Genomic DNA, 24,624 nt, shown 5'->3' on the forward strand with positions numbered 1-24,624 from the left:
CATTAAAAAAATTTGTGAGGGAGCCAATTATTGATGTTTAATCATGTTTACTCAGTTGCTGAGTAGGAAGTTTGCTATTTAACTTAGCTACACACCGGTTCTCACACCACTGTTGTGAATAAAACCCAAAAACTTGTATGCACATATATCTCCTATTGAGCGCAATTGTTTTCTCCTGCTGGTGGCCCCTTTGCCTTTAGCACTAGTGGTACCTGACTGCTGTTTGCAGTACGTGAAAACCCGCAAAGAGCGGATGGGGGTCTTTGCGTCGTGGAAGTCTGTTTTTAGCAGCAGGCCATCATGATTACTGAACAGTGTCTAGTCAGCGCATCCAGGGGAGAACTTTCCCCGAAAACTTGTATATAAAACAACTGTGCATAAGATATTTCAGTCATAAATACTGCTTTATTCGGATGTAACTAGGAGCTGGCCAGACTAAGCCATACTCGGGTGCTCTGCCCAGGCCTCCCTCCCTGTGCCCCCTCCTGGGATGGCAAACCCATCCAGTGTCTTACTTTCAGCAGCTTATCCTAGGAGGGAAGGCGGCTGTGAGAGCTGGGGCAGCATGAGCAGGACCGAGCCCGGAATGGGACATTCACCCTCCAGTCCGTTACGCTAGTTGGTGAGATCCGATCCCCTATTTGTATTCCCATCTGGCGCAAAGGCCTGAGCCGTGCTGCCCAGCTGCCCTTACGGAGCCAGGCCGAGCTCTGTAACCAGCGCCACCGCTGTACGGGGCAGCTGCATCCCGGGGACTACGGGGACTGGTCCAATACTACAGTCTAAGAAACCATCGGCAGAAGCAGGCTTGCTCTCTTCTCCGTGATGGAAAGCGAAAAGCCTATCTCACTTGGGTTTTGGCGGTAGCTGTACCAGCAGAACCCGGGGTTCAGCCCGCCTCCTAAAATGGCAGCAACCCCAGGCCTGCCGCCGCAGAGGGGCGCCCCGCCGCCCGCCCAGCCCGCACCCCGCGCCCTCGGCACCAGCTAAGCGACCGCAGCAGCTGCCGGTACCCGGGCCGGGCCGGCCGGGCTCCACTCCCACCTGCCCTGGATCATTCTAGATGCCATGGCCGCCCCTTCCCCGCGGGGAACCGCGCCGCGGCCCCGAGCCCGGGCTAGGGACCCCCGGAGCGGTGGGCGCGGCCGGCCGGGCGGCGCTTGCCGAGCCCGGGCCGCCTCCCCGCAGGTGCGGCGGGGAACAATAGGCAGCGGCTGGCGCGGCGGCGAGCACCCCTCAGCACTGCCGCAACGAGTCCCGGGCGGCGGGCAGGGATCTCTGCTTTGGCAAGCACGCCTAAAGTAGTCCCTCTTTGTTCACCAGCGGCAAAGGTTCGGAATCACCTGTGTCCTTCCGCCGCGGCGCTCGTCCTCCCCGCCCCCGGCCCAGGAGCTGCCTGTCGGCGCAGGCGGGGCCCGCCGGGGCGGGGCCGAGGCCCTTTGTGCTCCCAGAATGCACCAGCTTCTCCTCCGCGGGAAACAAAAATGGCGAGGGGCTACGGTGGAGCCGGGCTGTCTGTGAAGCGGGTCTGACCCCTCCCCCGCCGCCTTTCCGCCGTTGCGCCGCGGGGTCTGTGCCCGGGGGGTCCCGCCGCGCACCGAGGGCCCGGCCGCACCGGGGCGCCGCGGGGAGGCTCCCGTGCTCGCTGATTTCCCTGTATGAGGCGGTTGGCACCACTGGAGAGACCGAATGAGGTGAGGGGTGGGGGGGCGGGCCGCGGCGGGGGGGATGGAGGGAGGGGCGGCCGGGCCCCGCGCGGGGGTGGGTGGGGGGTGGGCGGGCGCGCCCCGCGGCTTGGGCCGCCGGTGCCGCATCCCGCTCCCCCCGCGGCGGCCGCGCCACCCGTCGGGGAGGGCGCGCGGGGGGCCCCGCTGTGGCGCGGGGGACCCCGGAGGCCTTCGGGGGCGGGCGAGGAAGCTCCCTCCGCGGCGGACGCCGGCGGGCGGTGCGGGGTCAGCGGTGCTGCGGGGTGACCACAACAAAGGGACGCAGGCTGCGGGCCCCGCGCGGGGCCGGGGCGGTGTGGCGCGGAAGGTACCGCGGGGCTCTGTTCTCCTTCCCGTGTAGGGGTATTGCCCGAGACGGCAGCGTTCACTCGGGTGCGGGAAGAGCCGCACAAAAGGGGGTGGTGGTGTTCGCTGGTAACTTTATTTTTCGTTTCTTTTTTTGTTCGCAACGCCTCGCCTCTTAGTCGTTGTGAAGCCAGACAGCTCGAATGTGCTTAAAGCTTACCTTTTTAGTCCGCTAAAACATGGGGAACTGTTGCTGGCTGAAAGGATGTGCCATAACGTGTTTTCTTTTCTATGGTGTTTGATTTCTGTAGGAAGAGTGGGTTGATACTTTTGTTAGTCAAAGAGAACAATATGGTATGGTGTTGGATGCTCCGGGCACGGATACTAGTGTTGAATTACTAGGGATTACCGTCCATTCGCCAAGTATCTGGGCGCTATTTAAAGGAGAGGGCCTCCATAACTAAGTGAAAGGGCCTGCCAGTGTAGCATTATGCTTGTTTCTTGAATTTCTGATGGTTAGGCCCCGCTCGTGACTTCAGAAGGTCAAACATATAATAGATAATAGCATGATTTTCTCCTGAATTAGTGTAAGGGAAAGGGATCGATGTTTTATACCTAAACTGTCAAAAGCATGGGATAATAAGAGAACAGTTTCCCTGTTGTTTGTTCTTTTGGTCTGTAATCAGGTTGGTAAAAGTTAACAAGTTAATGTTTGTTGCTTTTTTGAGAGCTCAGATTACAATTAATTTGAAAGCAGGAAAGAGGAAAAAAAGCTTAGTTCCTATAGTATTAGAGTACAGGTTAATAGGTTCATTGCTGTTTGGTGGAAGGAGGATGAGGGCAGGCAAAAGTGAAAGAATGTGTGTAATGAAGTAGTGAGAGTGAAAAGGGTCTTTGCAAGGAGCTACATACAAGTGGGTGACATGTGGATCTGTACTGAGAATATAATGTAGTAATGTTTTCCACAGTTAACTCCTATTTTGTCAAACATAGGTGTGTGGCTTCTCAACAGCTTGTCTTTTCTACTGGGGAGGAATTTTAAATCGGGTATAGATGCTTCTCAAAAGTTGGATTAATATGGCTAGTCACCAGTTGTTGAGGTATATATTTTTTTTAATAGGTGAAAGAGTGGTAGTTAGTATAAAGACTGGCCACCAATACAGTTATGTTTGTCCTTCCCTGCATCAGGAGATCAGGTACAGTTTATGAGGAGAGCAGCTGTAACAAGTAAGTTGCAGTTCATTTCCTGGTAGAGAGTGGACTTACATATTTAGATGTAGATAAATGTGAATGAATGTAGTACTAGAAGCATCTAGAATTGCTTTAAAGCATATTTTGTGCTCCTCATACTAGTTGAGGAGAAAGCTTGGAGGCAAGAAATGCATGTGACTAGAAGCCAATATGAATCTTCTCTTTGTGAGTTGGCAGGACTTTTTATGTGACTGACCTCTGACCTTGCTGCAGAGTTGGTTTCACCTTCTTTACAGGCCTTCCTTGCAGGAAATGGAGGGGAAGTGTGTCTTTGAGTAAAACACACTGGGAGAAAAATTATAAAACCACAGGTATTGCTGGAGGGTCCTTGGCCAGGGTAATACCTGTTAGTGAAAGCACTGAAACTAGTTGAATTTACCCTTTGAACAATCTAGATTTCAAGCTGATGGTCTCTTCCTAAAAGGTATAATCTCTATGGAGGAGTGAAATCAAGAGGTTTAATTTTCTTTGAGAGGAAGAGAGCTAATGATGAGAGCATTCCTGATGAGTCTGGAGGTATTTATCTGCTAAATATCTTGGAGGATAATAAAAATGTATTTATGATTGATTTATTTTTAATTTCTTTCAGTGGAGTGCTTATGAAGGTTGCTGTTCTTGTGGACTAAACTTAAAGAAGGAAATCTAAAGGGTTTTGATCACCTGAAATCCTTTTTTTCTTCCCCACAGTGCAAGTCAGCTTGTTGTCTGTTATCTCTTTCACTGCTTGGGTGCATGCTCATACTGCCTTAGGTATGTTGCCTTGGAATCCTGTATTTGGGTACTGTAGAAACTGAAAGGGCAGTTGCTGTGTTCAAGGAGATGCTAAGTATACAAGTAAGGGGAAGTTCTGATCTGTGAAGGTGCGTTGTGACCTGATAGCATTGTTCTCTCCCTGATACCACCTTCAGCTGCTTCTCTTTGTGTACAAACACATTATCAAAACCAAACAAACAGCTGTTACAGGACTGCCCTACCCTATTTCTCTACATATGAAATATACAGGGAAATATGTTGTTCTGTAATGATATTTAAAACTAATAATTTCATTTTGCTTATCAAATAGAATTAAACCACTTAAAGTTATTTCTTGAGGGAGAGTGTGAGCAAGTAAAACCAGAATTGCAAATGATTGTAGTATTGCGGACATGAGAATGCATTTACTTTGGTGGCTACTCCTTTTTAATAGTATGAATCAACCTTATTAAGGAAAGTCATACTTCAAAGGGGCAAAAGATGGCTTCAGTTAGAAGGTACCTTGGGAATTCTCTAGCTGTGCTCAGTGTCTGAGGCCAGATGAGGTGGCTTTAGCAAGTCAGACCTTGAAAGCCTCCAGTGATGGGAGGCCATACGACCACCCTGGGCCCCTGTTCCACTGCTGAACTCTCCTTGTTGTGTGTGTGGGGGAAGCATTCCACCCACCTACACCCATCAGAATCTCTCCTATTTTAACATATGTGTGTTATCTCTTGTCCCTCCTGCCATGCACCACTTGAAGAGACTAATTGCATCTCACTAATCTTCTCATAGGAGCTGGAAGACTGCTGTTAGGCCTCCCTGCAGCCTTTTGTTCTACAGACTGAATAAGCCTGGTTCCCTCAGCCTCCTCTCACAGGGCAAGTGCTCCAGTCCCTGACTGTCTTGCTGGCCCCTCCACCAAAGCTGCGTAGTTTGATATCTTTCTGGCTCTAGGAGAACCAAAACACGGTTTTCTAGATGTTGTCTAAAATGTTCTGGGTAGATGGAAATAACCATTTCCCCTCAATCTTTTGGCCAAACTTTTCTAACGTGCAACAGATCCATAGGTCTAGCTGCTAATCATCTGAAAGGGCTACAGAGACTCTGTTCTTACTACCACTTCTTCTAATAGAAACAAGACTTATACTTTTTTCAGGTATTGTGATGGATATACTTTTGAAAGCATAGAGCTACTTAAACACGCCCCCCCCCCCACACCCCCTACTGAAAAGATATGCGATGACTAGAGTTCTTTAAAGTGTCTAACCAGACTAAAGAATTTAGAGTAAAAATCATAGCCAAAATGCAAGGCACTTCAAAGGATATATAAAAAAAAAAAACCAAAACCAAACCAACGCCACCCTATTGGGATAGTAATGTGTTGCATGAAAATCATGTATGATCATGATGGGTAGTATGGTTGACTAGGAAGAGCTGGGTAGAGTAAACAAGTTACAACTTCTCATCTTGCTGACAAGGAACAGCTTATATAGAGTGGTTGTCCTGAAGTCATTGATAGAACAAAGGTTTTCTGCCTTAAATGACCCTTTAACTTCTATCCATGATGGATTTGTTGAGCATTGCTTGCTTGAGTGTTCTGTGAATTGGCTTCCTATAACATGTTTAACTAAACATGTGAACCTGACACATGAAGGCCCATGGGACCAGACAGGCAGCTTTCAAGAGCACAAAGAGAACTGTGATGTTCTCATGGGGCTTTTCTTTAATGTCATAGGTTGTGGAGAGCAGGGGTAGTCTGAAACGGTCAGAGAATAATAGCAAATGTTACACCTGTCTTCAGAATGGGCCAAAAGCTCAGCCTAGGGAGCCACAGAGTGGTTAACTTCGCTTTGGTCCCTAGGGAAGTCATGGAGTAAGTCTTCCTGGAAGACCATTCTGGACACATGGAAAGGTGGTGATAAGGAACAGTCAGCATATATTTACCAAGGATAAGTCATGACCTGACCACAGTCTGTGTTAAAAATGGCAGGATTTGTGAAAGAGGAGGGGAGTGGACATGGGTTACCTCAACTTTGAGCAAGATAGCAGGGGGTGGCTGGCAGGAACATCACAAAATTCAGCAGACAAAAGTAAAGTCCTGCATCTAAAGGAAGAACTCCAGGCTAAGGTTGGCTGGGGGTCAGCTTTGCAAGATTGGCTGCCGGTCTGACAGACAGAAAGCAGAACACAAGCCAGCAGTGTGTCCTGTGAGCAAAGGCAAGTAGTATCTTTGGCTATATTAACACAAAGAGAACCAGAAGATTGAGGGGAAATGGTTATTTCCATCTACCCAGAACATTTTAGACAACATCTAGAAAACCGTGTTTTGGTTCTCCCAGAGCCAGAAAGATATCAAACTACGCAGCTTTGGTGGAGGGGCCAGCAAGACAGTCAGGGACTGGAGCACTTGCCCTGTGAGAGGAGGCTGAGGGAACCAGGCTTATTCAGTCTGTAGAACAAAAGGCTGCAGGGAGGCCTAACAGCAGTCTTCCAGCTCCTATGAGAAGATTAGTGAGATGCAATTAGTCTCTTCAAGTGGTGCATGGCAGGAGGGACAAGAGATAACACACATATGTTAAAATAGGAGAGATTCTGATGGGTGTAGGTGGGTGGAATGCTTCCCCCACACACACAACAAGGAGAGTTCAGCAGTGGAACAGGGGCCCAGGGTGGTCGTATGGCCTCCCATCACTGGAGGCTTTCAAGGTCTGACTTGCTAAAGCCACCTCATCTGGCCTCAGACACTGAGCACAGCTAGAGAATTCCCAAGGTACCTTCTGACCTGAATTATTGTTATCCTGAATAACTGTAGTAAAGGAATATAGTTTTGATAATGTATTTCTTAGCCCAAACCATTACTCGTTGCTTTTTTAGGCTGAGGGTTGTCTAGGTTAGAGTCTTATCCTTCTTCTGTACAGTTGGTGATGTAGTTTTGATTGTACCAGAATCCAAAATAGTGTAAATATAAGGAGGTTGAAGTATATCTTGTAGATGTTCTATGACACTGCACATTGGAAGTTCAATATTCGGTTGGCTACATGAAGTAGCATGAAACAATAGACTATAGTCTAGATTTGTACTATAACAACTGCTTGAAAGAAATTCATGGCAAGTTACTAATAGCCTGTTAATGTATAATTGGAACAGTGACCGTTGCAACAAAGTTGCCATTATGAATAGCAAAGTGAACTGTTTGGGTTTTGATTCAGACAGATTCTAAGCTTGGGGGTGGGTTGGAGCAGAGGAAATAGCCTGTTAAGTCTGCCTGTCTTCTTGGCTCAGCAGAATCTTTTTATTTGGTGGAGGGGGTATGGTTGACACAGTGACCAGATAATGTTTGGCATGAGATCTTATAAATGGCAGAGGAGCTGCAAGGAAGATGGGAAGAAACGTGGCAGGGATCCAGCATCTCTCCAGCTGCTACCAGAGGTACTAGGTCCCAGTCACAGGCTAGCAGCTGCTTGGAAGCATTGGTTGGTTATGTGTGGTGCTGGGTAAACCAGCTATGGTTGTGGCTCTCAAAACTAATTTCCCTTTTATGCTGCCTTCTGGCTGTGAGAGCTTGCTGCTTACCTGCCTTGAGTAGTCACCAGACCTTTCTGTGAGGTGCTTCAATTTGTTTAAAAAATTAGAGAATTAATAGATATTAAGGGAAGGAAAACTGAACAGAAAGCTTATGAGAAGTCAGTTGGCTGTTCCATAGCTAGTGGGAGGGGAGCAAGCTGCTGTATTGGAAAGCCATATGTGAAACTCCGCCCGCCCCCCCCCCATCCCTGTGAGATGTTAACTGTCCTGCTTTAGGGAGAGCAGAACAGACTGCTGGTATTTTACAACCCTTTTTTTCATAGTTCAGTTTTCCCTGAAGTTTAATAGAAGCATAGTTTGTAACTTTAGACACAATTGCGATTAATCACCAATTTCACACTTTCACTGCTTAAACTGATTATCTGTGGTTATCATAAGTTCTTTCACTACACCTTCCTCTCCTGTGCTCCTGTGTGATACCATATTTTCCAGTTTTGACAGAGATCCTAAACCTGTGTGAGTTGTCTTAGTAGGATACTCTGCTAGTCTGAATTCCCTTCTGCTAAATCTGCTGGGCTCTCTAAACTCTTGTTCCCTTCAGGGTGACTTGTATTTACTGTGAATAAATGATTATCTGTAGGTCCCACTTTTATGAGTTGTCTCAGCGGATTAAAATTTTCTCTTAATGTTCTTTGGGCATTTAGTTGTTAAATTTTGATATCTTTAGCTTGGCTTCCAAAACCTGTCTGTACTCATAGGGTAGTTATAGTCTGTTACTGTTGCAGTATTTGTGAATCACACAGGTCGTCTGGAAGAAATTTACTGAAATTGCATGGATTGTTAATGAAACTGTCTATAGTCCAATCGTGCAGTCTGGCAGTGCCTGTTGAGGGAGTTGGTGTCCCAAGTTGCTTGTTTGCATTTGTTCTGCTGTGCTGACAAACCATTCTGTGAAACAAATCAGTGAACTGAGATGGCTGAAAAAGTAATGCTGTCAAGGGAGTTTTTCTTAACAGAAGTTGTTCCACAGCAGTGGTTAGAACTGAAGGAGTGCAGGAGTATGAATGACCTTAATCTGGCAGTGCTGCTGAGGAAAAAGGCACTTGGAAAGAATAGGGAGAGTGCTCAGTCATTTTATCCTCCAGCCTCTTCACATGTTTTTTCCCTGACTTTTCCACTTCTTCCTTCTGTAGCATTGCTATGGCAATACAGGAGTCAGAGAAACTAAATGAACATTGAAATTTTCGTATCTCTAATGAAGAAGTTAGAAAGTGTTACAAACAAGTCAAAAGTTAACAAAAATCTAATCTTGATTTTTTTGATAAATACAGTGCTATGCATAGTTAGTTGTCATGGTTCGCAACTCAGTCTGATTTAGGTAGCTTAGCTTCAGAGGGAGGTTGCCATTCGTGTTGACAGAGAATGACAGCTATTTCTGCTGCTGAAGCATATTAAAAACTAATTCATTAAGCAGATTAATGGAAGGTCTTCTGCCTGTCTTTCTTGGAAGGATCTATGGTTATGATCTAGACCTCAAGGTGAAAAAAATCAATGAGCACTTTCAGTACTTTGTGAGATCAGCTTCTCAAGAAATGGTGGAAGTACACTTCTATTTTGAAGTGTTACAACATGCAGACACATTTTACTTACTTCCCCCACAAACTTCTGAGAGATTCTATGGGTGTGCAAGTACTGGATGTGCATTTTAAGTGCTTGAGTAAGAATACAGCCACAACATATTCAGTGTTGGGCAAAGGCTGTAAAGTCAAGGTACATTGGACGTGCCATATGACATGCAGTGTAGGTTAGTTGTGCAAGTTAAATGAGATAAAGTAGATTTATATATCGGATAAGTTTTTCTGAAAACCAAAACATCTGCTGGATATTTTGCAATGAGAAGTTCTTGGAGAGAAGTTTTTAAAATGGTGGTGAAATAGTTACTTAAAGGTTACTTATTTTGTTGGTAACTAAATGGTACAGTAGGAAGGCACTATGGAGCTAACCTTAGGGAAGACTTGAAAGCAGGTTTCTGGAAAATGTAGAACCTTTAAACTTAACTTCAAAATTGGCAAGCAAGAAGTTAATCTCAGTTGGCATTTTAACTTCCAACAGAAATTTTATTTTAATGGTAGGTGTGACATTTTGTACTCCACTACAGCGGAGAGAGCTGTGGTATGACTGACAAGAACTATCAACGCTTCAGGCATGTAGTTTTTACCTTGTCTGCACTGAATTTCTTGTCATTTCCTGTGTGGTGCTTCCAGAAGGCACTTCAGAGATCCCTACTTTAAGTAACTTATGGCTTGCTAATTAAAGTAAACTTGTTGAAACAGTAGCTCTTCCCACTTCCATGGTTTTGATGGAGATAGTTTCCCTGAAGAGGAGTTTTTTTAGCCATGTGGAAAGCAACAATTAAGCTAGTGTGAGCCTACTATGGTAACTAACCCTATTTTCAGTCTGTTAGATAAACCATAAACTGCCACAGTAGGAGCTACTGCATGAGCTGTTTAGTCATCACTTCAGCTGTACTATCTCCCATAAAGAGAGTAATGTGGACAGTGGAGAAGTGTCTACTTCTCTGGCTCAGACATTTACTGTGTCAAGATCCCAAGATCCGTGGATGTCTGAAGTTGCTATTGTGAATTTAGGCTGTTCTGTAAGTCAATGTATAGACTCATTTGACTGCTTTGTGCCAGAAAATGATGCACAACACATTTTTGTTGCAGTTTGAATGGAGCTATGGGACAAACTTCTGTACTCAAAAGAATGACATGTGCTTTTGAAGGCTTTTTAAAATATAAACCTAATTTTTTTTATTTTTAAATGGAACTTGTAATAGATTATGTATAATAAATGAGTTGATTGTGTATTTTTGCTTATTCTGTGTAAGATCTTTCCCACCTTTTTTCAAGTACTGGAAAAGAATAGCAAATATTCCTGCCTTATAGCTGCTTTCTCTAGTCTTTTTAAGTCAAACCAGATAAAAAGCTGGAAAGAAAATCTTTGAACCTCTAGAAGAGAGTAGTCCCATCAAAACACAAGACTGTATCAAGGTGCATTAGTGAATTTGCTGTAAGTGCTTTGAACTACATGCAGCAACTTATAGACTTGTTTGATTAGCTAAAATCAGGTTTGTGGATGTAATTTGAAGTATTTAAATAATACTTTGTAATGATGAGTCCTTTCCAAGAAAAGAATTATTGGCTGAGCCCAGATTATAGTTTCACAACCACTTCTACGGTGTTTTGATCAAGCCTTGCCTAGCCTTTGAACATAGCTTGCTTTGTGCTAAGTTGGACACGTGAGTAGTCAGAAAGATTTGTGGAACTGATGAAGAAAAAACCTTTTTTTCCCATCTCTTGACCAGCTGGCTTCAGACACGTTTTTCTGAGCCTGTTTGGTACTTAGGTGTGTAAATATCTGTAGAGGTACAAAGGAAAGAGTAGAATGTGGTTGCAACAAGTGTTAAAGGCTGGGGCCCTGCTTCAGGGGCTCTTGCAAAAATTTAAGCGACTGTACAAGATAAGGGGCAAAATCTTGCAGTGATGCACAAAGGATAGTAAGTTTAAATAATGAAATATTCTAAGGGTATGAGGTTATTCAGAATAATATAGAAAGTATAGCAGGACTTCAAGCTACGGAGTGACTGGATAATGAAGTGGCAAATGAAATCTGGTGCACACAGAAGTAATACACATTGGGAAGAGAAACAATGGTCTGGGAGGAGTTAAAATGAGAAATTGCAGTTTCTAATCATTCTTGGAAATTTCCAACTGAATGCCTGATTTTGGGGGGGGGGGGGAGGGGTGAAGGCTACAAATGTTATTAGTTGGAAAGGAGCAAAGAATAAAAAATGGCTACCCTGTAACCATAAACTTAGTTTGAATGCTGTATGCATCCTGTCCCATTTATCAGAGGTTATAATTGGAACTGGGGAAAAGCAGTGGTAATTTTAGATGGCTTTCATGTGAGAAGCAGCAGAATTAGTAAGATTCTTTAACTGGTAAATATGGCTGAGTGGGTCTAAACACTAGTACTTGGACATGAAGGGAGAAAATGGAAAATGATGGTTTTGTTTTCAGATGCAATGATGAAGGGTGTCAAATGAAGTGACAAGGTGCCAGCTGTGAAACAAGCCCAAAGTGCTGCTTTACAGGTTCAACAAAACATGTAGGAAAACTTGCAGAAGATAACTCCATTAAGGGTTAAAAGAAATGAAAACATTACTGCTTGATCTTTGGATCCATAGCCTGTAAGAGACCCATAAAATATTTGGGAGAGGAGTGTTCTTCTAAGTGGGTGTGCTTTTTGGTTTGGTCCATGTTGTCCCTGTCCCCCCACCTCATTCCTTTGGTCTTCCGTAGTCGCCTGTCTGAATTTTGTATGTGGGTTCATGTGGGACTTTAAACTGGTGAACCAGTTATGCATAAGGATGCCAGAGTTATTAGGCTGGCTGGTTATGACTACTCTTACTGTTTAGACTTACACTGATTATAAGTATGCTTAAAATGGCTGGCTAATTTTAATTTGTCTAACCTTGGTTTAAACTGTTCGGTACAAAAATTTTTTTTGATTGCTTTCTAGAATATTAACTCTTGCTTTTTTGCATAGTTCTCATGTTTTAAGCCATTATAATTCCAGTTTTACTTTCATGTTGAATATAAATAATAAACTAGGGAGAAGGGATATCCTTCTCTTTGAAACCTGAGTGAAGTCTAATATCTGAATAGTAATTTTAATCAAACTATATTACTGGTTTTGTTGGTGCTTTGTGATTATTTCATATGTTTCTGGTGCTGGTAATGCACCTAAGCTATCTTAAGTGAGGTGAAACTTCGGTCTTTCCATTGACCCTATCCTATTTAACTTCCTGATCTCTCCTTGTGCTTGTCATAGTTCTATGTATGTTTAGTTTCTAAAGAGAAAATACATTTGGATATAGGAATAGTAACTTTTATAGTCTCAAATTTTGCCTTTAACTTAGAAAATTCTTCTTTGTGCATTATCTGGTTCTATCTTATTTTCTATATTTTATTTCTTTACTTGGAGTGTAGTACTTGGTAGTTAGTCTGACAAACAGCATATTCACACTTACATATACTTAGGCTATATATTATGGAATTGAATCGATAACTATTTTTTCCTCATACAAGTAACTAATTTTGAGTTTGTGTGAAGAAAGGTTGTATGATCTTTTAGTTTTTCTTTCTTGTTCTTTTCCGATCTGATTCTAACAAAGAAGAAAACTTAGTTTACGTTAGAACTTTAACATGTAGAAAGTCTTCTTGTGCTGGAAACCTCTATAGCTATGCTTGGTGGCAAAACATGATGCAGTGTTGGAGGTACCTGAGTTAATACAGACCTTGAGTTAGCATAGTGCTCAACCTGGGTTCTTTCTCCTGCCCCGCCGCCCCCCCCCCCCCCCCTTTTTTTTTTTCTTTGAGTAGCTCACTGCTAAGTACAATGTTAATTGTCAAGTACTACTCTCCCCACTGAGGTAGACTTCATGCTTCTGATGACTTTATGAAGAGCCCTTGAGCCAGAAGGTCTGTGTCTTGCCATCCTCACTTAAATTACTTGATTTCCTAGAAGATTTTTCTTTATATAAATGCCTCTTTCAGATTTTGTAGAATGTTACAGCAGCAGAGGCACCACTACTAAAGGTGTGTAAAGTCTGAAAACATGACCAGGTTTTTAGTCACCTCAGGTTCTGGAGTTAGCTAAGTGAGTTTTAGCTGTGAATCCTATTACTTTTCAAAATACATGGTTTCTTACTTTAAACTAATTCTGACAACCTTTTCTGTTGCTTCCCTTCCTTTAGAGACTCTACAGCGGTGGGTAATTCACTGGTCCATAAGCGGTCTCCTTTACGTCGAAGCCATAAGACCTCAGCATCTCTGACCAAACTGTCGTTACGTGATGGACAGAAAGCCAAAAAACCACTGTGTAAATTTGAAGAAGGTCAGGATGTCCTAGCTAGATGGTCAGATGGCTTGTTTTATCTTGGAACTATCAAAAAGGTAAATGATTTTTTAACTTCACTGGAGTCTTAGAGTATCATATCTCAGTTATGATAACATTACAGTATTATTGTCTCACTTAAATTAAGGACATTCTTCTGTTTGGTCCTTTACTCATGGCTTCCACTGTATTGTTTTTCAGATAAACAAACTGAAACAGAACTGCTTTATTATATTTGAAGATAGTTCCAAATCCTGGGTTCTCTGGAAGGACATACAAACAGGCAAGAACTTCAGTGAAGTAGTCATTGTTTGGTATTTTATTTGCTAAGATTACTATATCTGTTAAATTATTCTATTATAATGTATCCTGAAGAAGAGTGATATAGTTTAATGTGACCCAACATCATGAAGTGGGGGGGGGGGGGGGAGGGGGGCAGGGGGAAGCCAACAACCCCCCTCCATCCCCCAAAACCCATTATTTTCAAAAAAACCTCCTGAACGTTACAATCACTTTTTTGTTTTGTGTTGGGTTTTTTGTTTTGACATAACTATATGTGGCGAGGGGAGGTGTCTAAAAATACTCACAGTTGCGTGTATTTGGATGGGAATAGAGTATAATACTTTGTCTTAACAGAAAATTCCAAGTCCTAATTTATGCCAAGTTTGTCCTACTAGTTTCAGTTGAAACAACATGACGTGGAAAGAAACCAAAGACTGCAAAATCCTGGGTTTGAATGATGTTTTCACATTTAAAAGTAATACCATAACTGTTTCACATAAGAAACCATTACAGATTCTGGAGTATTCATGTAATAAAAAGAAACGTGCAGTTATAAAGTGAGGCACCTATTCTATATTAGCTTTGATATTTTTTTTTTTTCAGATACTTGTGGAGTAGCTAGTATTTTGATAATCTAATGCTAATGAACCATGGATAACAATTTCTTCTTGTTATCAGTTACAATTTCCTCGTGTAAAGGCAATGGAAATCTGATTCGGCTCTCACTGATTCTTGATGTTTAAACTAAACACTTCATCTGTGAACAGGAGATGCTTTGTATTCATAACGGCAAAAAATCAGCTGCTTTATTTCTGAGAAACTCTTCTGCTGTTCTTCTTCTGTATAGTGCTAGTTCATGATATTAGATTAATTTTTCGTAACTACCAAACTTTAGTGCCTGTTAACATGTAGATTAAGAAACTCATATTTTAATCCAGGTTTTTATGTTGATACAAAGTATAATTGGAGCAAGATGTAACTTTTGTTTCCAGTTTGCAAGCTAATAATTTTTTTCTTACCTCTGCCATTACTATTTGCTTTTATATGCTTGCAGATAGGTGTAAAAAGTAACAGTTTGTTTCCTAAGAGTGTTGGAGTTTAATACTAAGGCACCCTGGGCAGATCTGTCAAAAAGATACACATAACTTGGTGCATATGTTTGCATAAAAAGGAGCACAAACTACTATAAATACAAAACATCAGTTTTCCAGATAAGATTTGTTTATACATACTTTTTTGGCCTGCATTTAGATTCTTTATTCAGTTACTTTCACTGTTGATACTAAGGAACCATGGACTGCATGGTAAATAGGCAGTATATAGCCTATAAATATCTGATAGCCTAGATAGGTGGTATAAATATTTGTAACATACAGTTTGTACAAAATGTCTGAATTTTTGTTAGGAAATTAGGCTCTGTGACAACACGTTTCTACAATGCATGGATCTGTAACTGAAATCATGAAAAAAGCCATATGCATGGTAATTGTTCCAGCTGCAGATATAATCTGGAAAAAAAAATCACATTTTCGTCTTTGTCTAGGAGCCACTGAAAGTGGGGAAATGGTCTGTACAATATGTCAGGAAGAGTATTCAGAAGCACCGAATGAAATGGTTATATGTGATAAATGTGGGCAAGGTAACTAGATCTTTTTCTACTTACTGCATTTTAAAAGATGTTTTGATCTGTTTTATGAAGGAGGATATTTGCCTGGCTATGACTGACTGCTCAGCTGATCTTAAATTTTATAGTCCTTTTGGCTATTAACAAACAGCTCAATGAATAATGATAAGCCATGCTAAAGTGACTAACACCTGTTCTGTAAGTAAAGTTTATTTTTTCTACTAAGAAAATGTGAAAGACCATTTTGAACATTACCAATGTTTTTGATAAGATTTTTGGCACTTAACGATGGATAATGCCTTTTATAGTTGCATTAAAACTACATATAGCTAATTCTGTGTAAGCTTTTTTTGGCAATTTAATAACACTTCAATTGATCATTTTTTATACAGGTTATCATCAGCTGTGTCACACACCAAATATTGATTCCAGTGTGATTGATTCAGATGATAAATGGCTCTGTCGACAGTGCGTTTTTGCAACAACAACAAAGGTGTGTTTCTAGAAAAATATTTCTTCATGCATGCAATATGGGATGTATTTTTTTGAAGTTGAAAGTTGAAGTAGGATTTTTTTTCCAGTGACTTCTTTTTTGTTAACTTCGATCTGAATGGAAGTTTTATATTTTGGGAATCGATATTTATTCTAGAAACAGATGACATTTGACGTTCAATTTATTTTTAAACAAATATTGCTAGTATTAAATAACTAATACAAGTGAAAGTGTTTTACTTGATTATAGACAAATTTTCATAACTTGCAAACTAAAGGATTTGAAGTTTCAGAAATACAGTACGGTTTTGTAAACTAATGTATTGGTTTTTTCCCAGAGGGGTGGTGCGCTTAAGAAAGGACCAAATGCCAAAGCACTGCAAGTCATGAAACAAACATTACCATATAATGCAACAGATCTTGAGTGGGATGCAGGTCATAAAACCAATGTTCAGCAGTGTTACTGCTATTGTGGAGGACCTGGAGAGTAAGTAAATAGACGAAAAGAACTTTTCTTCCTAATGCAGCTGAAAACATTGGCCCTGATCCTATAGACTTGTGAACATTTTAGTTTGTATCTATAGTGTGTATGTACTAAACTTGACGGAAAGTGGAATTTTGATTTACACATATTTTTTTAAATGTCTCATAGGAAATACATTATTAATGGCTTTCCTTCTGCTTTCAGATCTTCTGATTTGTTTTAATTTTGTCATGTGACCATCACATAATGCCACAATCTATTCCACAACAAGCAAGAATATGGTGTTTTGCATTGCTGCTGTTGACGTGTTCAGATTGAATGGGGTTTTGTTATCTTCTTGCGAGCAGTTCTAGGCAGTGTTTTTCTGACACTAACTCAGCTCTGTCTTTAGTCAAAAACACAAATATATCTAGAGATTAGTTTATTAAATGTTATTGGAATAGACAGCTGTCTGATTCTACCATAACATCATACCCTGGATTGCAGTTACTGGTAGGGGAAAATAGTTTTTTCCCTCTTATGACATTACAGAGTCCTCTGCTGGTTCTTTCTGGCAAGAAGGGGGCTTCTTAAGCAGGTAGAGATCAATACTCTGGCGTCTGCAGGCGATGAGTGAATGAATAAAATAGTATTGAAGATTTGAAGTCAATGGAAGTCAAGAGTCCCCCAAAGAATCAAAGCTTTTGAGTTTATACTCACAGGACAGAGCTCTGGTTAGAGAATTTTGCAGTCTTAGACAAATAACGCTTTCAATTTTGAATGGTTCCTTTTCTCAATGGAGAAGTTTAAAAAGGAAAAGAAAAAAGTAAACTATGAGGTTTATTTTGAGGATTCAAGTAGCTGAATCCTCAGAACAAATGTTTGACTTTGTGGCTGTGTCCTGCTTTAGAAAATAACAAGGGAGCTAATCTGATAGTGAGAAACAGCTTATATGGAGCTACTGATTTATTATAGTCAAGAATTAAAAGGATGTTGTAGGGGAAATTGATTTTTATTTTCTTTATTTAATAACTTAATTCATCCTTTTACTAGACATATCTTTTATTATTCTCTAGTCACTCTTCTTTGATAATGATTTATTATGGAACTAAGTGTTCCTGAAAATCCCCACAGATAACTGTTTTATAAACTGGGTAAATAGTTTTGGGTCAGAAGATCCCTTGCTATTTAATTTAAATGTAATGAAAACCATTTTCAGTCATTTTTTTAACACATCTTGTTTTTCTTTCTGTTGGTGAAGCTGGTATCTAAAGATGTTGCAGTGCTGCAAATGTAAGCAGTGGTTTCATGAGGCTTGCGTGCAGTGCCTCCAAAAGCCAATGCTTTTTGGTGACAGGTAAGAAGATTTAAGCTGTACTTCATGGTTGTCTTTATTTAAAATGTTGAGGAAATCTCTCATATAAGTTTTCATTAAGGCATCCATAATATAACAGTATTTTCCAAAAACGGGGTGAGTTTGCATGGAAGATTACATGAAATACAGTATGTGTTCAGGTGCCACGGAAATGCAGTTCTTCATCTCTGTTTAATGAAGAAGGGTGGGGTGGTGGGTGGTGCAGAGGTAACCAGTGGATAACTGAATTGAAACTGTTACTGACTTCACTTAGTGTGGAAGTCTGTTATACTACAGGTGCTGGCTACTAGGAAATTAGAAGCTTTAAAGCAGACCACTTTAGTTGGCCTGTAAGTTAGATAAAAGCTTTCAAGTTCGCACGCAACAGGCACCGTACTTCAAAGCAGGCTGTCGGTGTGTGCGCAGTAGCAGTTCCCTGTACTAATAACAGTATAGGGAACTGGAGAAAACTGAAAGGATGGTTACGCTGGGGGTAACTTTGTATGCCTCTGTTCATGTGTGATAAGTAGGCAAAGGGAAGTGGAAAAGAGCACTGCTCTGTGCTTTTATTTTAAGAGTAATTTGCAGCAGATGAGAGAGAAATCTGGACAAGGGAACCAAGGAGTATGTAATTTGTTACCTATTATACTTAGCTGTTGGTTGTGCTGGGATGCTTTTATGAAGGAAATGAGTTAGAACCCAGGAATGCATGGATCCTTTAAATCCATGCTTACACTGGTGCATTTGAGAGAATGGAGTGGGAACATGAAAGAGCATCTTAAGTGATAGAGTTACAGGTTGAGGGACTCTCTCAGGAAGTATGAAACAGTGGTACCAGGGTACAGCTGAGGAAGTAACTTGTATCTGGCCCAATAGGTACCAGCTCAGATTGTGGAAGTTGATAAAAGAAGGTGGAGGATGAATGGACTCTCAAATATCATGTGGCTGGTTTCTAGCCTGCTTAACTTCCTTTTTTTTTTTTTTTTTTTTCTGTAACTAAGGTGATAAAAACATTAAGACAGTGTGTGTGTACAGACACCCACCACCTAGACACATGTACATATACATATGTGTATATTTTTAGGTTTTATACGTTCATTTGCTCAGTTTGCAGTTCTGGACCAGAATACCTCAAACGTTTACCCTTGAGATGGTAAGTATGAATTTGAAAAAAAAAAAAGATGGTGAGTTGAATACATGCTCTGCTTTTCTTTTTAGTATATTGATTCTCCTAGAAAAAAAAAGAAATGCACTTGCTGTCTTGAGTTGTTTCCTGAGTTCTTACAGCTTCTACAAACAGGGACAGCTTTTCCTTCAGAAATGATCCTTAAATATAGAGATACATTGCAGTAGCATGTCTTTGAGATTTATTCTGGGATTTTTCAGTAAAGTAGCAAGTAACTACCCACTTGTTGTATATGTGAAGATTGAGATACCTGAACAAAGTCTTTTTTGCCTGTATAGAGTCCTGCCATTGGGTAAGACAAATACTGTGAGTACCAGAGTACACATCTTGACAGATTTTATAGTATTTCCCTTGATGAGACTTAATGATTAGTTGTAGTTTGAAATCTTTGAATTAACCCACATCAGAAATTGTATCCAACTTAGTGGATATATGTGCTAAACTATACATGGTTATACGTGGAAATTACCTTGTTAAATGTTAATTCACCAAAATACTTGCATGAATTCAGAATTGATACATTGAAGTATGCATTTGGAGTTACTTAAATATTCCATAGTTTAGAATAATTTTGGAGTTTAAAAGAACATCTTGACAATGAGATAAGGCAGAAATGAAAATAAGAATCTAAGCAGAAGGAATCACAGGAGGCTTTGATAATGTTGTTTCCTGGATTGAGGGATTTAAATTGTGCTTTGTGTTCCTCTAACTGTATTGTGCTAATATCTTCTAAATTATTTCAAAGAAAAGCAACTGGAAGAAAAAAGACTTTTTAATCTCCCCCCCCCCCCCCCCCCCCAATATTTTTGAACTCTAGGGTAGATATAGCACATCTATGCCTTTACAACCTAAGTGTTATTCATAAGAAGAAATACTTTGATTCAGAGCTTGAACTCATGGCCTACATTAATGAAAACTGGGATAGATTGCATCCTGGTGAGGTAAGGAATTGGAATGCTCTTGTTTTTACTCACACTGCATATGTATATCCTGCAAGTTAACAGCCTATCAACTGTTTTATTCTGGATTTTAAATCCTTTATTATCTTAAAACCTGGTAATCTTAAATAACGAATAGATCACCTTTAATTTCCTTGGAAGAAGTAGAATGGTTCTTAAGTGGTGTGTGTTTTTCTGAGCTGTGAGATTTCTCAAGTGAACAATGTAACTATTGTTTTATTACTTGCATGGCACCTTTATTTTATACTCAGCTGTTTGTTCTGTTGTTTACATATATCTTCCTTAAATTTTATAATTGTGTCATACTACTTTGGTATTTTCATGTGCACAGACCAGAAAATCTAGATTTAGAACTGTAGAACAGTGTATTACATATGAAAACGTTTTCACAGTCTCCAAGGTGTAACACATAACAAATTATGGGACACATGCTGCTTCTTCCCTCTTCCAAACGTGGGGGTGGTGAGTTCATGTCCAGGTCTAAAGATTATTTTGATACTGTTCCAGTCTGATTCTGCTACTTGTCAAAATATCTTCTTTTCAATTTACTGCTGTACTAGTTATTTTCCCTGCTATTTGATTTACTGGGCAGTTATCTTGGCATTAAAGGAAACCCATTTCCCCAAGCAGATTGACTTCATATTTAACTAAGAGGAGCAGTGTAGATACTTGTTTCTACATGTAAAGGTGGATGCAGAATTTATATTTAAGTTCAAATTGGCATAGTGCTAGTAGAGTATGCATGGAAAAAAAAGGTAGAGTATGCATGAAAATTGTTTAGAGTTTTGAGTGTTTTAATACAGGTTATTTAATATAACTGGTTTGAAATACTTTTGTCATGAGTACATCCTACTTATATATGTCTTTTCAATGTATTCATACATCTGTAATGCATTCCTACTAGCAGCCACAATTTGAGAATCAAATGTCTGTTCTTGGTTGGTTTAAATTACTAACTGCTTTCCATAAATAATGCAAAATAGTTTAAAATACATGTTTAGTCTAAGAGTGTCAATAGTGTCTTAGAAAGACAAGCAAACACTTAAGCATTACTAAAAAAAACCCCAGTGTTAGGAAAAATGTCTGGTTTACTTAGGGATATATGGTATCTCTTAGCTAAGTCATATCAAGTCAATAATTCTGTCACATCAAGCCTCAGGTTTTAATTAAAATCTGCAGTGTAATTCTCACACCATCTTTTCAATAGAATGAAATATTCTGGCTGTCTTGATGTGCAGTTTAAAAAATAAATCACTGCTTTAATTTTGACTTTTGTTTCTTGTAGTATTGAGAGAAATAATGTTTATTTCATATAATATAAATTTTTTTGATTTAACATAATTGCATGTCAAAATGGCCATCCAGAGCAGCTGTGATGAGGATGAGGGGAGTAGAGCTATCTAGCTACCATTGACCTGGAACACACATGCTATTTTGAAGAATTTGGAAGGCTACAGTTCTCATTTTGTGCTGCTCTTGCCCCATTCTGCTTTCTAGCCATCCATGCTCAATCTGTGGAAAAACACATAACTAAGGGGGAGGAAGGAGGGGGGAGATCCAAAATAAGGAAACTCACCTCTTTGGTACTTTCACTTAATATTTCTGCACCTTGAAGGAAACTATTATAAGTCTGAAGACTACGTTTTTGAAGCACTAGATTCTGAAGAAATCCAGAAAATCTGTGTTGAGGAAATCTTCAAGAACTTACTCTGAAAATATTCTAAATATTTCTCACTAAGTTGAGAAAAAATGTGTCGTAAAATTTGAGGCAAATGTGGTTTACTACTTTGGTTAATCTGGCTGCTTTATTAAATGCAACCTTGTCACAGGCAAAATTAACATCTACAATATAATGGTTTTAGGGGTTTTGTAATATTCTTAGACTGCCATGATGCTTCGGTTTCTTTCTGTAGCTGCTTGTAATTGAATAAGAGGAAAAGTGTTTTTTTTAACCTTAGGTAAGATAGGAGTAAACAGTGGAATTACCAGACCTACTAAGCCAGTAATTTAAAGCATGTTATTACTTAGAATGCTATAAATATATGGCAGTTTACTATAGTTCTGTGGCTGCAAGGCCTCTTGATAGCAACACATTGTACTGAATACGTATAGTTAAGATGTGTAAAAACAGCTGTCACTTTGGCTAAAATTGGTTGAATATCTCCATTAACTTTGGTAGTTAGGCTGACTGAATCTTGCCCAAAATTGTGTGAAAAGATTGATTTTTATGAGTGTATTTACTCATTTATTCGTCTGTTAGCACATGTAATCCTTCAAGCATATCTGTCTATTCTGTTTGGTCAGAACTGTATTATTTAGGAAGTATTCAAAGTTGTTTTTTTTTTTTTGAGCTGCAAATGTTGTACCATCTGCTCTGTAGTACTCATAGTAATAGTGAAAATTATAAACTGTTGGTCACCTCTATAATTAAAGATATCCAATTGGCTGTGCAGTAGATATATAAGTAAAACATTTTAGCATGGCAATTGGAAATATGGTAGCTTCACTGGAATTCAAAAATAGTTGCGTCAATATAAAACAAATCAATTTTATTTTAAATTATGTTACATATATGTTGTGTCCATTTCTTTATTGTCCATCACCATATGTGTTCTGCTTTGTCTCTAATTCATAAGTATGCAGTTTTTCAGAGAGAAGAATCCATATTTTGGTAGCTTGATGGGGACTAACTGCTTCAGGCTTTGGTGCAAGAAGGGAGGTTACACTGGGTCTCAGTAAAAAGGGCATGAAAATGAATTCCCCGCCCCCAAGCACTTTTCTGGGCCTCTTGCATATTTTTGTTTTGGTATCATTAGCAGTACTGTTGGCAAACATGGGAATTAGGTCCTGTGGCAGGATTTTGATTAAAACGATCACAAATACAGTAACTAAGTTGTTGTGCCAATATATTTATATTCTGCTTGCCATCAATTTGGGAGTAAATAATGTCACAGAAAAATTCTTTTAAACAGTCTTGAGAGGGAAAGCTAGTATTAAGTTCTTTGAGTATATTAGAATTCTTTGTGAGATTTTTCTTTAACTTCTTACAAGTGAAATTCCAATTCTTTGATTTGAGGGCTTGATCCTGGCATGAATTCAGTGGATGCAAATCACAGAATATATGCAATAATGATTAATATCCTTTGGGGTTAGGCAATTTCCACAGCTAATACTTCATTAATGTACTTCATATACAAATTTGTAGTTACAGTGACTCAAAGTAACTAGAATATTTCTGTTACTAAAGAATTTGACAGGTTAAATGATTTCTTAATACTTCACAGCTGGCAGATACACCAAAATCTGAAAGATATGAGCATGTACTGGAGGCATTAAATGATTACAAGACCATGTAAGTTGTTGGTACTTTTTGCTTTAAATGTTGTTTGCCTATTTGATGTCATATAGATTACAGTCTTCAGTCTCCTTTGCTCAGTTTATCTGATAATCACTTTGGCTGCAGATAACACTTGAATTTTAAATACTGTTTCAATTTTAAACAATAACATTGCATAACTATTTGAGTGGAACCTAAATCATGAGAAAAAATTTGTTTTAACTTCTGTGCTCTTCCACTTCCCCTTCTGTATTTGAGAGTGAGGATTGTGTTAAGGGAAAGAGGGGAATAAAATAGCATTAGAAAGAATATTCTAATTTGCATAGCTTTGTTTTGCATGTACACTGTTAATTTAAAAGTTGCTTTACCTGTGGTCAGAATTCTAACAATTAATTTAAAATTATCTAGGTTTATGTCTGGAAAAGAAATAAAGAAAAAGAAGCATTTGTTTGGCTTGAGAATTCGTGTTCCTCCTGTGCCACCAAATGCTGCTTTAAAGGCCGAGAAGGAACCAGAAGGAACTTCTCATGAGTTCAAGATTAAAGGCAGAAAATCATCTAAACCAATCCCTGATGTGAGGTAAAATAACCCAGTCATTCTAGCAATGTTATGGTAAATTTGGGCTACTTTTGGGTACATTGAAAAGGCCTTTTCATTATAGAATGTATTTCTTTAAGTGTAAAGGTGACTATTTGTGAGAACAAGCTCTTTGAACAAATTTAATTAGTTTTCTACTAGGATCCTTCTAAAAAAACCCAGACGTACCCAAGATGAAATTTAGCAGTAAGAACAATAGAAAATATCTCAACTTTGCTGCCATTTGGGAAACAAAATCTGTCTTTCTGTAGCTCTGATACAGTAATCCAACTAGAATTCTAAATAGGAAATCTGATGTGAACTTGTGACTTGTATTAGTAAATGTGCCATCATATGAATAAACAACATTTAACACTTTATATTCCTCTTCAGTATTACAGAATCAGTAATGTTGCTAGAAAGATCTTGTATCTGTTAATGTTACTGTAGAGGCAAAAATGTGTAGCTTTGTACCTGACCATTTTGACTTAACTGAGTAACCTAACCTAATTTAATGCAGTGTTTTAGGAGTAGAAATCTAATCATGTATTCATTGCCGAAGGAAAATATGTATTGAATGAAAAGTACCTTCAATAATACAGAACAAAATATAAATTTTCTTCTAGGGAGATAAGTAATGGTATAGAAAGAAAGGGGAAAAAAAAATCAGTAGGTCGTCCACCGGGTCCCTATACAAGAAAAATGATTCACAGAACTCCAGAGTCGTCTCCTCTGGTAAGGTTTTGGATATATTTTCTTTTTCCCTCTACTGGATTATCGTTTTTGAAGAAAACCATAATCAGTTAATCTGAATCATGATATTCCCCCATACACCCTCAAACAAAATTGATATAGCAATTAAAACTG

The 24,624-nt window shown here is 39.7% G+C and overlaps 1 protein-coding gene across 3 annotated transcripts in view; it reads left to right on the top strand.

The window, feature by feature from the left end:
• The first annotated feature begins 1,455 nt into the window (after window positions 1-1,455).
• The window catches only part of MTF2 (metal response element binding transcription factor 2), a 28,591-nt gene continuing 5,422 nt past the window's right edge, over window positions 1,456-24,624 (top strand). The window contains exons 1-13 of one of the 3 annotated variants that reach the window (XM_037404214.1): window positions 1,456-1,694; window positions 3,951-4,013; window positions 13,345-13,543; window positions 13,686-13,767; window positions 15,310-15,405; window positions 15,783-15,883; window positions 16,221-16,369; window positions 17,607-17,702; window positions 18,784-18,852; window positions 19,703-19,826; window positions 23,129-23,196; window positions 23,590-23,760; window positions 24,384-24,492. In XM_037404214.1, the coding sequence (XP_037260111.1) occupies window positions 1,690-1,694; window positions 3,951-4,013; window positions 13,345-13,543; window positions 13,686-13,767; window positions 15,310-15,405; window positions 15,783-15,883; window positions 16,221-16,369; window positions 17,607-17,702; window positions 18,784-18,852; window positions 19,703-19,826; window positions 23,129-23,196; window positions 23,590-23,760; window positions 24,384-24,492 (1,332 nt within the window). In that variant the 5' untranslated portion in view covers window positions 1,456-1,689. Of the gene's footprint in view, window positions 1,695-3,950; window positions 4,014-13,344; window positions 13,544-13,685; window positions 13,799-15,309; window positions 15,406-15,782; window positions 15,884-16,220; window positions 16,370-17,606; window positions 17,703-18,783; window positions 18,853-19,702; window positions 19,827-23,128; window positions 23,197-23,589; window positions 23,761-24,383; window positions 24,493-24,624 lie in introns of those variants that run through there. The other 2 variants (XM_037404215.1, XM_037404216.1) reach the window with 2 other exon arrangements.

Source organism: Falco rusticolus, chromosome 11 (assembly GCF_015220075.1).
Source record: "Falco rusticolus isolate bFalRus1 chromosome 11, bFalRus1.pri, whole genome shotgun sequence".
NCBI lineage: Eukaryota > Metazoa > Chordata > Aves > Falconiformes > Falconidae > Falco > Falco rusticolus.